Source organism: Scardinius erythrophthalmus (assembly GCF_964197995.2).
Source record: "Scardinius erythrophthalmus genome assembly, chromosome: 20".
Lineage (NCBI taxonomy): Eukaryota > Metazoa > Chordata > Actinopteri > Cypriniformes > Leuciscidae > Scardinius > Scardinius erythrophthalmus.
The window spans coordinates 875,481-891,945 of NC_138240.1; the positions used below are offsets into that span (position 1 = coordinate 875,481).

Below are 16,465 nucleotides of genomic sequence, written 5' to 3' on the forward strand. Positions count from 1 at the left end.
TTCATGGATTCGTTTGAGAAATACAAACGCCTTGTGAATCGGTTCAATTGAATCATTAAGAAGAACCGATTCAATAGAAAGACTCTGTGAATCGAACCCCGCTGCCACTCTTTGTCCTCGCGGTGACTGACTGCATATGATCCCGCTGAATGTACATTATTTATTCATCCGTTTACACTCTGTATTCATCAAACAGACGATCTGAAGGATGGTGTTAGTTCATGTCGGATATTTGGTTCTTCCCGTCTTTGGCTCAGTGAGAAATAGAGGTATTTATAACACATTAAATCACGATAAGATCACATCTAAGGCCTTTTGCTTGTTTAATGTATAACTATTAAACCTCATGACTGATCTATATGCTGCTCTAGGTCCATACTGAGGGGATATTCATTAAAAAACAGGTGATTTGGTATTTATTTAGCGAATCAGTGAGGTTTGATTCGGATCTGAGGTAACGTTAACGTTAATCTGTTAGCTAGCTGACAAGATGGACGCTTTCAGCTTCAGATTTCACTTTAAAATACATTTAAAATCAATTGATTGGCTGATATGAGGGATATTCGGTATATTTGATAGATTTTCTATCCGTTTTATCGTGTACTTGAGCGCTGTATGTATTTGCAGAGGTTTATTTGTGAGGTTTGGTTTTACCTCAGAAAGCTAACGATGCTAATTCAGGCCTGAGCTTATCGGACAACAAATAACTGTTCAATAATTTACTAGAGTGATTTAATGCTCATTTCAATTAAATAAGTAAGATTTTGTGTTGAAGCCCCAGAATGCCAGTATCTGCATTTCATCAGACAAAAGCTGATTTGTTTAAAGCAGTGTATTATTATTTTCGATACACCTCATGAACTTAATCATTTACACACCGATGTGCTGATTGTCTAATGAGGGAAAACACGAAACTTGTGTTGAGATGAGCTGCTAACTTTACCTCCATCACTGATTTCATGAAGCTTTTTTGATTTCTGTTTCTGATCTTCTGTCTCATAGTTTGATTTCATGTGCTTTATTTCTGTTCTTATCTCCTGTCTCATAGTCTATGGAGGCTGAATCTACATTCTGCATTATCAGATCATTGTGTTTTAATGATCATCTGTGTTCTGATCCCTCCTCATTTCCTATTTCCATCAGAAGACGACAAACATCTCAGATCTGCTCCCTTCCTGAGAACAAACACACTAAAACCAGAGCTAACACATTTAGAGCGTGAACTACTGTCTGTATGTCAAGTGCTGTAGTTTAACCCACATCAGTAGCTCTAGAAGAGTGACTCATGTATGTCCCATCCAGCTTTGGTAGTCAACATGTATGTAAATTCCTGTAAAATGGATGCATTTTGTGCTTGGATGATCACCAAACCCACACACCTATAGCTGTCACCTATGGAAGCTTGTTTCCATCACGGAATATAGAAATAAAAAAGGTAATTGCGCATTATATCTTATGGAAGCTTGTTTCTGCCACTGAATTAAAAAAAGGTAATTGCGACTTTTTATCTTGCAATTCTGGCACTTTTTCTCTGAATAGTGATAACTTGTGATTGTCGGTTATAAAGTCAGAATTCTGAGAAATAAACTTTTGCAATTGTGACTTTATATCTCCCAATTGCGTGTTATAAAGTCAGAATTGTGAGTTTATATCTCACAATTCTGACTTTATTACACACAATTGCGACTTTTATATCACGCAAGTCTGACTTTATTACACACAATTGTGACTTTATATCACGCAAGTCTGACTATAATACAATTGCTACTTTTATATCACGCAAGTCTGACTATATAACACAATTGCGACTTTTATATCACGCAAGTCTGACTTTATTACACACAATTGTGACTTTATATCACGCAATTCTGACTATATAACACAATTGCTACTTTTATATCACGCAATTCTGACTATATAACACAATTGCGACTTTTATATCACGCAAGTCTGACTATAATACAATTGCGACTTTTATATCACTTAATTCTGACTATAATACAATTGTGACTTTATATCACGCAATTCTGACTATATAACACAATTGCGACTTTTATATCACGCAAGTCTGACTATAATACAATTGCGACTTTTATATCACTTAATTCTGACTATAATACAATTGTGACTTTTATATCACGCAAGTCTGACTTTATAACTCACAATTGCGACTTTATATTATTGTCGCAATTGAATCGCAAGATAAAAAGTCACAATAATTAAATTTAAATGTTTATTCTGTGGCGGAAACAAGCTTCCACGATATCTCGCAATGCTGACTTTTTTTTAAAAAGTTTTCAATAAGTTTATAAAGCCGAATTGCAATAGCGAGAAAAGTCCGAATTGCGAGAATTCTTTTTCAATGTTATTTTTTTATTCGGTGGCGTAAACGAGCTTCCATAGTCACCTGCATATCGTGTGCTTCATTCATCGCCTTCTGATTTTACACAATCATTCACAATCATGTTAAGAGGAAAAGCAAAAAACAACAGACAAAAACGCCCAGCGATTGGCTCGTTGCCTCCAAATTGACAGCGTCCAAAATGCCATCCATTTGGCAGGGATGTTGATTTCCTGCACTGCTACTGAGATCCTCTATTAGAGCAATGCAAATGTCTATTGTTTGGTTGTGGTTTCTCTACCTTTTGTTCTGGTAATAGACCTGAGTGCATGAATCACATTATTATTATTTTTGATTCTACATTGAATAGACTCCAATGTAATCTTTCTGTAGTAAAGATGAACCCTGCTGTACTGTAATGTGCTGTAGCCGATGCATCTGCTCATTGGATGTTGCTTTTGTTCTGTTAACCCTGTACTGAGCATGGTGGGCCTTGCTATTGGTCAATGTTGTTTTATTTGTTGCATGGACTTATTATTATGACACAAATCCACATATACTAATATTTTTCAATAAAGAATATAGTATTTTTCCTAACCTCCAGTGTGCTTCTTGCTGATTTCCATTTATTGTCTCCCCCCTCCACCTCCTCCCTCTGCTGTTACCGATAGACTGATTTTCCTGGCTTTTTTCATCATGAGACCTCAATGAGTTGATCCGTGGTCATTTATTCCCGTCATCGAGGCACTTGAAGGTGCAGTGTGCATTCCCAACTGTACCGATAACCTTAGACCTTCCACATCTTAGAGAGAAATTAGATCCATTTCCAATGAGTCTAGAAGCACGTAACGCTGCACCTTTAAGTCTTCTCACAGTAAATGATCCGGATGCAATGTGAACGTGGCCTTTCTCTGTGGTGTGTCCAGGTATATCCACACATTTCATCTCTGTTATTCATGAACACCACATTGAGCAATTGATCAAGAGCATATTATACATGATTTCGTCTGGTGACTTGAGCTTGTGTGTTTTCAATTCCCTCATTCTGATCTGAAGTAGAGTGGAGAGATAGGTAATTTTGCTTTATTGCCATTTTTATCCATTTCTACTATTTTTGTTCATTTGGAGTTTTCTTTCTCATAATGAATATTGACGCATTCTCATGTTTTTTAAGCCCGGAAAGTGGTGCGTTGATGATTCATTGGCCCATTCACTTGTTGTCTTGTAAATAGCCAACAGATTCCTTCATCACAACACGACAAACTCAGTTTAGCATTCAGTAATCTTTTATCAATAATCCAGTGAAATATAGCCTAAAATTTCATACTGTTGTACTTCTGAAGGAAGGGGATTTAACTTCTATGCAGCCTATTTTAATTATGGATGCGCAATATATTCGGCCACTATCAGCCGATATATGTTCATTTTTAATGTTAGCGTTATCGGCCCGATAAGAACATTTGGCCGATATATTAAAGCTGATAAATAATGGATTATTTCCCTCAGCTGAGACACCTAACCCATGATGGTTTTGAATGGCTTGAAATATGATTGGAATCACTTCAAAAATGGAAAATATCGGCTACATAAAATTATAATGAGAACATTATAATTGTGTGTTTGGAACATGGATTTAACGGTGAGACTTTGTTTTTGTAATCAGGCTCTCAAAAATGATTTGGATTTAGATTTATCGGCCGATTTATCGGTTATCGGCTTTCAAATATAAAAAATGTGCATATCGTTGCATCCCTAATTTCAATGCATGGTGCAAAGTTTTCTTTTTTCCCCCCTGACATTTCAGGAAAGGACATTATATTTAGTGTAATTGTTGCTCTATCAATAAATATTCTCGTTCAGTGATAATAAAGCATGCGAACTGCATGTCTTGCACCATCAAAAGCCTGCGATTTCTGATGTGATTTTTGCTCTATGGACCGAGTTGAGGGGTTAATCTACATCCACAGAGATAAATCCCAGTAAACATGTTTCTTAAGATGAGGAGTGTCCAACATCCTAGAACAACATTCCTATCATCCAATCAGATTTTAGTCTTAAGAGCTTCAACAACGTCCTTAACCCGCAGTGATTTTGATGTTTGGTGGGATAATGATAGGACTAAGATTGTTTTTCCAGTACCAGTAGAGGATGTTGATTCAGGAAGATGTCCTACTTTGGCCAAATCACATGTCATTGGGTTTTTAAAAGAGACCATGTTGCCTACACATGGATATTGCTTTGGAAAATGGTTCCCACACACTTATCCAAAGATCTGTCATTGGAAAACGCAACGCTTTCATTGATAATGCTTGACAGGCTAACAGCTCGCATTAAAATACATCTAAATCCAGACGTTTACTGCATGCTCAGACATTTGGCTGAGAAGTTGAAGCATCTGTGGATTCCTTCAGCTGTCCAGCAACTCTTGTCTGCTTTCGTATTCGCTAAATAACTCTAGACCCTTCTGGGGTGCATTTCCCAAAAGCATCGTTGGCCAACTATGATCACAATTTCCATTGAACTCTATTGGGAACGACGGGACTTGCGACCATAGTTGGCTTTGGGAAACGCACCCCAGATCTGCTGGGACGAGGCTCTTCTGTTCACAGCTGTAGAATATGGTTGTCAATTCTGTTTAGATCATTATATACACTCAATCAAGGAAAGGTCAACGTTATTAAAAACAATAGATGGATCTGATCATGAGAAACAGTTGTTCTCTACACTTGAAAAATTGGCGTAGGATTAATTTGCATCATTTTTCACTTTCAAGTCAATTTCACAAATAGTTATAAAGAATCAACAAACAATGGAAGCTTGTTTCCACCACAGAATAAAACATTTTAAAAGATAACTGCGAATTTTTATCTCACAATTGGGAGTTTATGTTGCAATTCTTGTTATAAAGAAGTTATAAAGTCCAATTCTAGACTTTATAGAATTTTTTTCTAAAAATATTTATTCTAGATAAATATTTAATCTATTTATTATATATTTATTTATTATATTTATTTTCTATAAATGTTTATATCTCACAATTCTGACTTTATAACATGCAATTCTGACTGTATTTCTCCCATTTGCGTGTTATAAAGTCAGAATTGCGAGATATAAACATGCAATTCTGAGAAAAAGTCCGAATTGTGAGATAAAAAGTCGCAATTACCTTTTTTATTCTGTGGCGGAAACAAGCTTCCATAACAAGCAACCTATTGAATTAAACATGATTGTTTTCAGTAGAAAGGCTGAAACAGTATGTTCTTGTAAAACGTGCACCAATAGACTTGTTTTATTTACAAATTTACAACTGCATCAGGATGTTCGACCAACGCTATGCCAAGGTTAAGTTTAGGGTCAGTGGATAGTGTTTGGGTAAAAAAATAGAGGATTCACACACACAGTTTGGTTCTGAAAGAAGAACAACTTTATTATTAACCGGAGAAGTTCAGTGGCCGGATGCATAAACTGACTAATTAGACTAATTAGTCAGCAAGCTTTTTTCTTTAAGACTGGTCCTAACTTTAGGTTGGTTAAATAAAATTTGGTCTAATTTGAATTTGAAAAGTAGGACTGATTACCCATTGGCTACTGCTGTTCTTAAGACACATGTTAATGTACAGGCCACAGGACTAGAGAAATACGCCATGGAAAGTAAACTTGTCAAACTTTAAGATAGAAGAAAGTGTGTTATTGTGTAACCTATGGCACGCAGAGGGTTAATCACTGGCACGCGACAATAGCTAAAGAGGTTTATGTATTTAATTTAATCATCCTTCCCTCGGGTCATTTTTTTCTTTTTAATTTTTTTTTTAATGAGTGTTCATCAGAGGGGTCCAAGACCCCAGGACTTTTGTCACACTTGAACCACGAATACACACACACAAAAATGTAATGTATTCGAGGAGTTTTGTGGTTGAAATTTAAAAAAGTAACAAATCCTTCTCTCGTGGGTCAATTTGACCCCATTAGAAATGAATGGAATGCGAGGAATGCTTCAGTACACTTAGAAAAACCTAAAAATGCTCAAAATTCAAACTAAAAATGCTAAAACTTTACCAAAAAATTATTTTATAATGTCTACATGTGTATCTGAAAGCATACTGAAGAGAAACTGACTTTAGGACCCAGAGGAACAGCTCATTTGCTCTATAGTTATGAAATATCATATTATATTATTTATTTTTCCACAAAAGTTCGGCAAAGACACTCAATGTAAGATATTTTGAGCTGAATTAAAATGAGTTTTTTTAAATAAAAAACAGAATGTGTTTAAATTACTATCCAATCTAGTAATTTAAAGGTAAATAAAATAACAAAAAATCTCTTTAAAAATTGCATTAAAAAATAGAAAAATATATTATCAAAATTAAATAAAATAATCTTTTTGGACAAAAGAAATTAAGTATAATTTGAGGGCTTTGAGTCATTTTGGAAGATGTGTTACAAAGTGCAAGGGAAGGATGAAGGTTAAATAAAGTCCCTCAAACTTGCATACGGACTTATATTTTGAGGTTAATCATTCATCGTAGTCACAGCTTATTTTATTAAGTTAGGTACTATAATAGTGTGAGATTTTAACAAACCAAACCAAATTGCTTCAGTGATTATACTTCGGCACAAAGTGTTTGCGAATAACAAAAAACTAAACCAAAGTTTTGACTCAAACTGATGAGGATTAACTAAAGTTACATGTCTTGGTATTTCCTCATTTGTCAATATGAGTACAGGAATGAATTAGTGAAGTGGTTTGACTTCAGTTCCCTGTTCATACTCTGTATGTATCTGACGGTAAATCTGATTTACAATCTCAAACACTGACTGTGTGTACGTAACTACATTCAGTGCTAACAGACTAACATGCCATTCAAACACTACTCACTCCCCTCCACTCTTCATTTCTCCTCACACCCAGTGCTGACCAATCACTTCTTCTGGAAGTTCGATGAAGACGATGAAGGCCAAGCCTCCAGCATTCGTTTAATCCCACTCATAATTGGCTGTGATGTCATTGTTCTTGCAGGATCTCATTTTAACAGGCATCAGCACAGTCATGCTACCTCTTGCCGGCATTTCCACGTAGGCCCTCAGGCCCAGATCCCTGTTGATTTCCCAATGCCCCATCCAGGACAATCTCCCACGGGAATGAGCCCTCACCTGGGTCAACCACACGCCCCGCTCAACCATATACCAGCGCCTCCGTTCCAGGACATCTCGACCCCATCATTCCTACCTCAGGCTTTACACCAGCAATACCTCATCCAGCAGCAGATCCTGGAGGCGCAGCACAGGAGGATACTCCCACAGCACAGGTGTGTTTCAACCAGACCACAAGTCGAATCAGTCATTTAAAATTAGAATCCGTAAAGTTTTAAATCAGAATCAGTAATCAGTAAAGTTTTAAATCAGAATCCGTAATCTGTAAAGTTTTAAATCAGAATCCGTAAAGTTTTAAATCAGAATTAGTAATCCGTAAAGTTTTAAATCAGAATCAGTAAAGTTTAAATCAGAATCAGTAAAGTTTAAATCAGAATCAGAAAAGTTTTAAATCAGAATCTGTAAAGTTTTAAATCAGAATCTGTAAAGTTTTAAATCAGAATCCGTAAAGTTTTAAATCAGAATCAGTAATCCGTAAAGTTTTGAATCAGAATCCGTAAAGTTTTAAATCAGAATCAGTAATCTGTAAAGTTTTAAATCAGAATCCGTAAAGTTTTAAATCAGAATCAGTAATCCGTAAAGTTTTAAATCAGAATCCGTAAAGTTTTAAATCAGAATCCGTAAAGTTTTAAATCAGAATCAGTAATCCGTAAAGTTTTAAATCAGAATCAGTAATTCATAGTTTTAAATCAGAATCAGTAAAGTTTAAAATCAGAATCAGTAATCGTAAAGTTTTAAATCAGAATCCGTAAAGTTTTAAATCAGAATCAGTAATCCGTAAAGTTTTAAACCAGAATTCGTAATCTGTAAAGTTTTAAATCAGAATCCGTAAAGTTTTAAATCAGAATCAGTAATCGGTAAAGTTTTAAATCAGAATCCGTAAAGTTTTAAATCAGAATCAATAATCGTAAAGTTTTAAATCAGAATCAGTAATCTGTAAAGTTTTAAATCAGAATCAGTAATTAAATCAGAATCAGTAATCCGTAAAGTTTAAAATCAGAATCAGTAATCCATAAAGTTTTAAATCAGTAATCAGTAAAGTTTAAAATCAGAATCAGTAAAGTTTAAAATCAGAATCAGTAATCCATAAAGTTTTAAATCAGTAATCAGTAAAGTTTAAAATCAGAATCAGTAAAGTTTTAAATCAGAATCAGTAAAGTTTTAAATCAGTAATCAGTAAAGTTTTGCATTCCAAGGCTGCATTTATTTTTATTACAAATACAAAAAACAACAACTGGAGGAAACTTCCACAGCACAGGTGTGTTTAAACTAGACCAGAAGTCAAAGTTGACCTCATATACATGCCGTTTAAAAATAAAATAAAAATAACTTTTTAAAAGAAGTCTCGTGCTCACCAAGGCTGCATTTATTTGAAAAAACAAACAAAAACAAAAAACATTTTTTACAATTTAATATTACTGTTTTTTATGTGAATATATGTGTAATTTATTCCTGTGATCAAAGCTGAATGTTCAGCATCATTACTCCAGTCTTCAGTGTCACATGATCCTTCAGAAATCATTCTAATATGATGATTTGATGATCTAGAAACATTTATAATTATTATCAGTGTTGATAACAGTTGTGTAATTTTTTTTCCAGGATTCTTTGATGAATAAGATCAAAAGAACAGCATTTATTTGAAATATAATCTTTTGTAACATTATAAATGTCTTTACTGTCACTTTTTTTCAATTTAATGTGTCCTTGATGAATAAAGTATTGATTTATCTTAGTCCCCCCCCCCTCCCCCCCAAAAAACCTAAACTTTTGAACGGTAGTGTATAATGTTACAAAAGCTTTCTATTTCAGATAAAACTTTCTATTCATAAAAGAATCCTGATTTTATTTTTAAAAATTGTTTTCAACATTGATAATAATAATAAAATGTTTCTTGAGCATCAAATCATCATATTAGATTGATATTGTAACCAATCAGATCAATGTGTGATCGTCAACCAGTGGATCTCTGAGCTGAGTGAGTGAGTGGAGGCGGGGCTCATTTGCATATTCATAGAACAGCGTATACTAAATGAGGCAAGGGTGTCGAGTAACATTCAAAATATTTTAAGGCATGAAGAATTTTCTTTTTTCATGGATTTTTTTTTTAAAAATGTCATTTTGGTGATCAAAGATGAGTTTTAAGGGATAAAATTATTGACTACAGGGGGACTTTAAAACTAGATCTTTGTCATGTTCTAACAATTTCGTTCTAATTTTTCCCAGCAGACACGCTTCAGACCGAACTCTTCCCCATCCGCAGACGCTGCGCCCGCCGTATGATTACCCACAATCCTTTCACATCCCGGCGCCAGTCCCACAGCAGCCGCGCTACCTTGCCGAAGGAACAGACTGGTGCGTCTGTGTTCAGATACCGCGTAAACTAGTCCTCAGTCTCGGCTCTGATCTACTGACATCTGTGGTGTGTTTGTGTTCAGGGATCTGAGTGTGGATCCAGGCCTGCCACAGTATCACGTCTCTCCTCTCACTCAGCATTATCAGCATTACCTGACCTCTCCACGCCTGCATCACTTCCCCAGGAACAACACCTCGGCACAAGTGGTCAGTCTGCACCTTTCCAATCACACTTACATGTATGCGTTCAGCAGACACGACTTGCCTTGCATTAAATCTATACATTTGATCAGTTCATGCATTCCCTGGGAATCGAACCCATGAACTTGGTGTTGCCAGTGCCACTGTTTACGCTTTTTAAAGGAGTCCTATTACACCCTTTTACGAAGTCTTGATTTAGTTTTTGGGAGGTACTAGAATATGTTTTAATGCTTGATTGTTCAAAAAATGCATTATTTTTCACATATTTTACATTATTACAGCTCCTCTCTCCCCAGTCTGGTTGAACGCGTCGTTTTCGCTGAAGCCCCTCCTTATGAAATACAAAATGTGCTGTGATTGGTTAGCTTACCCAGTGTATTGTGATTGACAGCGCTTTAGCGCGTGTTCGGGGAAATGTCCCGCCCCTTCATAACCGCAAGTTCTACTCAGATGTAAATATTAATGATGGCGTCAATTTCAAAACATTTGAGACCGATTCAGACCCTGACAATGTTAACGGACGGATTTCACAAGACGTTTCAGAGTGGTATATTTTTTTTTGTAATTATCTCATAGATACGATTGTTATCCACCATTTAAGCATACTTGTCAGAAAAATATGGTAATACAAACAGAAATCAATCACAGAATCATGGATAATTTTCCTAAGGGGCGGTGAACCGTCTACAAAAGCAAGAGCTTACAAAAGCTCCAGTAAACACTACATCAATACTGTAATGTTAGTTAGCAGGCGAGCGGAGGCAAAGCTTCGCCCTTTGTTTACATCATAGTTATAGTAGCAACTACATAAAGCTTATAATTGGAACTGTTAATTGTGATCCATAAACAGCAGATTGTCCTGACAAAATGTGAATGGCTCCGTCTCTCAGGAGAAGCTTTTGTGCGTATAGCCTGTATATTCTCTCTTCTGGAAGCTGTTCTCTGTAAAATGTGCAAACACAAACAAACGTTGAGGTCATAATCTTCAGGAACAGTGTTAAAAATATATTTTAACAGTGACAGCAACTCTTCCTCTTCTCTAAAGCAGCCCAACATGGCCTCACCTCTGTGTTGTGTGTTCCCGGGGGCGGGGTTTATGTAAATTTTAAGGTTTGTGATGTCACCAACCCAGGAAGAAGCTCGTTGTAGTTCCTACCAGCCGTTTGTTGTAGTCCTGAAAAAGCAATTTCTGTAAAAGAAAATCTCCCTTTGCATTAAACTTTGAGCGTCGTAACTCTGCAGATGTTGTTTATGCTCAAACAGCAACATTACACACTAACTAAAGTTAGAAAAGTTAAATCATAATCAAGGACCCCTTTAAGCAACCGTATTTTCCCGAAGTCCCATTTTTTTAATCATGCAAAACATGCTGCGACTTATATAAGTCATGCTCCGACATGCAAAACACATTTGTTTTTTTAAATGCATGCCTCACATGCTCTTCTAAGCCTCAAAATCCAATTGTCCATTGCTGTTGTATGTTAATGAATGGTGTTGTCCTGCACAGGTCGTCCATGAGATCAGAAATTACCCATATCCTCAGTTACACCTGCTGGCTCTTCAAGGCCTCAGCCCATCTCGACACGCGTCTGCTGTGCGGGAGAGTTACGAGGTACGTCACACCTCAGATGATGTTCTTCATCACACGTGTTCAGATCTCATGATCTCAGATGGTGTTCTTCATCACACGTGATCTCAGAGGGTGTTCTTCATCATCACACGTGTTCAGATCTCATGATCTCAGCTGATGTTTCGCTGTGGTTTTATTCCAGGAGCTCCTTCAGTTGGAGGACAGACTGGGGAATGTGAACCGAGGGGCTGTGCAGACCACCATCGAGAGGTTTACCTTTCCTCACAAGTATAAAAAGGTAAACATTACTAAAATGTATATTATATTCCAATTTTTTATTTATGTATTTATGCATCACATAATTGTAGTCCATTACTGGGAAATTGTAGTTTGTGACATTATCAATTAGATTACACATTTTAGGTAACATAATCGGTAACACTTTACAATAAGGTTCGTTAGTTATGAACTAATAATGAACTGCACTTATACAGCATTTATTAATCTTTGTTAATGTTAATTTCAACATTTACTAATACTTTATTAAAATCTTGTTAACGCACTGTGAACTAACATGAACTAACAATTAACAGCTGTATTTTTATTAACTAACCTTAACAAAGATTAATAAATACAGTAACAAATGGATTGCTCATGGTTAGTTCATGTTAGTTAATGCATTAACTTAACTAATGAACCTTATTGTAAAGTGTAACCACATAATCCAACTACTTTTGACCAAACTTGTTTCTAGCTTTCAATAGGAAAACCACATGTACTATATTGATATAAAAATCAAAAGAGGAAGAAAATAAAAAAGATGAAATATTTTATGTTTATGCTCATGTCATGTGATCATTAACCAACATCATAGAACCGTGACCATGTGAATGTGATGTTAAAGTATTGAAATATTAACTATAAATCTCAGAGGCGCTTCAGTAAATATTTCAGTTAAAAGAGGTTCGGCTGAAAAAAAAGTGAAATTTACTGCTTTTGTGTGAATAATATATAATCTTGAGACCCGTGCTGGCAAAAGGAATGAGAATGCGCATGGGATCATTTCGAGCTACAGGTAAAACAAGTGAAAAATGTCATTTTGGTCGATTTTGAGGTTTTCACAAAAATGAGTTGATTAAGCCCTCGTCTAGCGATCCCAATGCTCCAGACAGCAATTAAACATCTAAAAGTATCTTTATTTGTGCGTTTTACAAGAGGAATACCTCTCCTTTGTCCATTAAAAATGCAGTTTTCCTCTGTTCGCTTTTCGCGCTTCCCCTCAGGACAAGTTCGGTGTCGTTGTAAAACGCAGTATACTATGGCAAGCCGTTTTAGCTTAAATTGTACCCAGCGTTACTCGTCGTAATTGCATTTTTACTAGTAAGAATTAAATTTGAGAGCTCTACAATTCAATTCTTACTAGCAATTACAATTAGAGAGCTCTCTTATTCAATTATTACTAGTAAGAATTACAATTACAAAGCTCTCTAATTCATTTCTTACTAGTAACAATTCCACTTAGAGGGCTCTACAAATGAATTTTTACTAGTCATATGTCTCCATTGACTTCAATTCATTTTTAATTACGGAGCTCTACAATTGAATTGTTACTAGTAAGAATGCAATGGCAGAGCTCTTTAATTCAATTACAGAGCTCTGCAATTATACATATCTTTAATTCGTTTTTTTACTTGTAAAAATTCAATTAGAGAGCTCTGTAATTGTAATTATTACTAGTAATAATTGAACTGTAGAGCTCTCTAACTGGAAATGTTACTAATAATAACTGAATTAGAGAGCTCTCTAATTGGAATTCTTACTAGTAATAATTGAATAAGAGAGCTCTCTAAATGTAATTGCTACTAGTAAGAATTGAATTGTAGAGCTCTCAAATTTATTTCTTACTAGTAACAATGCAATTACAACGAGTAACGCTGGGTACAATTTAAACTAAAACGGCTTGCCATAGTATTCCATTTTTGTGAATATTCAAAGCGAATTCTCGATGGCATGAGTCTGAACCAATGAAATGTGATTTTCAAACTCATGCTGATGCGCACAAAGACTCTCAGACAGCATGCGATCCCGATGCTCATACTGTATACAGAATTACAGTAGCCTATTTCAAAATATCTGTGTTGGTGAGTATTCATGCAAACATGATCTGTTATGTGTTAAATGAACGTTTGGTTAACTGTTGGGGGAAATCATCTGATGTGTAACATTATATTACATCCGTGCGGTAGCCTACAGTAGGACTGAATATATACTGTAGGCTGTCTGTTAAATGAAATGTTAAAACAAATAAATAAATGTTAATCAAAATGAAGTTTTATGTAACAAAGTTCGGGAGGAGCATGTTCAGTTAATCATCCAATCAGTACAAGAAGAAGCCACTATAAATAAAGCCTTCCCCTACCTCCTGTCTCATGACAGTTTCTCAGCATCCCGCCACCACCCCATCACCTCACTTCGGCTGGGTCTGCTCATAGATACCATGGTCTATACATTCATAGGGGGGAGTACTCTGGGGTCGGGCCGAATTCCGAGCTCGGAGCCCTCCCCCCGGACAGCAAGCCAAATACGCATTATAATATTACATCAGATTTCATTAACATGTGAACTCGTGAATAATTATGGTATCATGGGGGACAAAAGTTTAATATATATTTTTCCTATAGATATGTTTTGACTTGGTGTGTGCCAAATTTGGTGTTATTACCAGAGATTGTAAGGTATGTTTGCTGAGGGATTTTGTTTTGGAACCTTCAGAAAACCATTTCTCAAAATTGACTTTGCTGACTCTATCGACTTTAAACGTGCAGCTCAATCATTTTTTGTCTGATTCCAACAAATCAGTTTGAATTTTTTAAATTTTTTTATGGAGAATGTGAAAATAACAATAACTCATTTTTGAAAATTTGCTCATTGCAATTCATTTTGCCAACACAGGTCACATAAATATATATAAATATAAATAAAATGGAGATGCTGTGGATGTTAGCCCAAGGCTGCTGGAGAATTAATACGTTTTTAATGTCTGACTGTTGTGGACTTGGTTGAACCTGTAATTTATTAAGTGTAAATTGCTATTGGGTTAAAAAAAAGCATGTGTCTAATATCTGAGCATGTGATCCGCAGAGAAGACCTCTAGATCTGAAGATCAGCATGTATGAAGAGGAGCTCGACACGGATGAGAAATGCACAATATGCCTCTCGATGCTCGAAGACGGAGAGGACGTCAGGTAGTTCTGCTCGACACTCACTTTCATTGATCGGCCAATGAAAACAGTGGCGATTAACTTTCGCTTTTCGTTCTTTTCTCAGGAGATTACCCTGCATGCACCTCTTCCATCAGGCTTGTGTTGACCAGTGGCTGGCGACTAATAAGAAGTGTCCCATCTGCAGGGTAGACATTGAGACGCAGTTGTCCCCTGATAGCTGATGTCTCGTGTAGCACTAGCGAAAAGTCCTGTCGTCTTTCTTCGTCCCCTCGTGGGCACTTTGCCAAAATGTGTGTCATCTCCATCACCACTCTCACCTCTGACCTTTGCCTTCTGAGCCAAATGACCATAAGAACAGAGAAGAGTGGAGAAGAACGAGTCTGTCGATGAAGATGGTTTCAGTCAAAGTGCTCTCGATGTGTGTGTGTGAGTGAGTGTGTTTAGGACGGGGAACGATGACCAACCAAATGTTCTCAGTGGGTCACGGATGAAGCATTACAGCATATCACACGTGGTTGGTCATGAACTTCTTCAAACGTAGTCGAACGAATCATTTGTGGAAAAAACACATCATGAGCGAATGAGAGAAGTGTTGAAAAACGCTCAGTCGTCGTCGTGTGTGTGTAATTATCGGAGATGATGCTTGACGTTCGTATGTAATCGTGAGGCCAGGCTTGATAATGAACTGTGACGGTCTGCATTTTGTCCAACGCTTAGAAACGTATCCACTAAATGCATGTTGAAGCGAGAGCCCGGGTTCTTCTGGGAAACGTGACGCGAGGACGTTTCCCGCGCCGCATCCTACTAATCCTGAAGACACTGTGTTCTCGAAGCGTCTCTGAAGTCACCGCGAGTGAAACATGTACCTTAATGCCTGTAGCACAAGCACACGTCGAATAGTAACGGCATAACTCTGTGTTTCCATTCGCTCTGTGACTCGTGGTCTCGCTTGTAGAGTCATAATGTGCATGAAACCTGTTTGCTGCCATTTCTAGAGGACATGACAAGGGAGTAAAGCCATTTGTTTTATAGAAACCAAACATAACTTTTCTAAGGCTGTTCTTCACGATCACTCTTTCTGGTTTTATTTCTCTTCTCTTGCCAAGCTGTGTCCGCGCGGGGCTGGTTCAGCTTCTCGACATAAGTAGCTGCGATGCTGGAAAAAACAAAACAAGTTATTTATTGTTGTCTTACTGTAGTTAGTGGTTATTTTTGTAAATGCACTCACGTTCTGATGAAGCGTGTCATCGTTTCCCTGCTTTTTTGCATTTGCACTCGAGTAAGCTGTTTCCTTGCGTATTGTGCACTCATTCCCAAAAAAAAAAAAAAACACACACAAAAAAAACAAGGAAGCAGACTTTTTATCAGCACAGTTTCTTTGCGTAACGATAGTAGGGATGCACCAATATGAAGACTTTGGCGATACGATAACCGATAATTCTTTATGTTTGAAAGCCGATAACCGATATATTGGCCAATAAATCTAAATCCAAATTTTGGTTGATAACTCTTTAAATTTGAAAGCCGATAACCGATATATTGGCCAATAAATCTAAATCCAAATTTTGGCCGATACCGATAATTATTTATATTTGAAAGCCGATAGCCGATATATTGGCC

The 16,465-nt window shown here is 36.5% G+C and overlaps 1 protein-coding gene across 2 annotated transcripts; it reads left to right on the top strand.

The window, feature by feature from the left end:
* The first annotated feature begins 113 nt into the window (after window positions 1-113).
* On the top strand, window positions 114-16,160 carry ark2cb (arkadia (RNF111) C-terminal like ring finger ubiquitin ligase 2Cb). 2 transcript variants are annotated; one of them, XM_081350024.1, is made up of 8 exons: window positions 114-269; window positions 7,362-7,650; window positions 9,722-9,850; window positions 9,934-10,057; window positions 11,559-11,663; window positions 11,824-11,919; window positions 14,763-14,866; window positions 14,949-16,160. In XM_081350024.1, exons 1-8 carry the CDS (start codon window positions 209-211, stop codon window positions 15,064-15,066), a joined length of 1,026 nt encoding a protein of 341 aa, XP_081206150.1. In that variant the 5' UTR covers window positions 114-208; the 3' UTR covers window positions 15,067-16,160. The 2 variants fall into 2 exon arrangements, with proteins under 2 accessions (XP_081206150.1, XP_081206151.1); XM_081350025.1 differs by having other exon boundaries at window positions 9,725-9,850.
* Window positions 16,161-16,465: the final 305 nt, after the last annotated feature.

Coding starts and splice junctions, on each gene's coding strand:
- ark2cb (XM_081350024.1), top strand. CDS start 209: ATGGTGTTAGTTCATGTCGGATATTTGGTTCTTCCCGTCTTTGGCTCA. Junction 270..7,361: donor TGGCTCAGTGAGAAATAGAG/GTATTTATAACA, acceptor TTGTTCTTGCAG/GATCTCATTTTAACAGGCAT. Junction 14,867..14,948: donor GAAGACGGAGAGGACGTCAG/GTAGTTCTGCTC, acceptor TTCTTTTCTCAG/GAGATTACCCTGCATGCACC.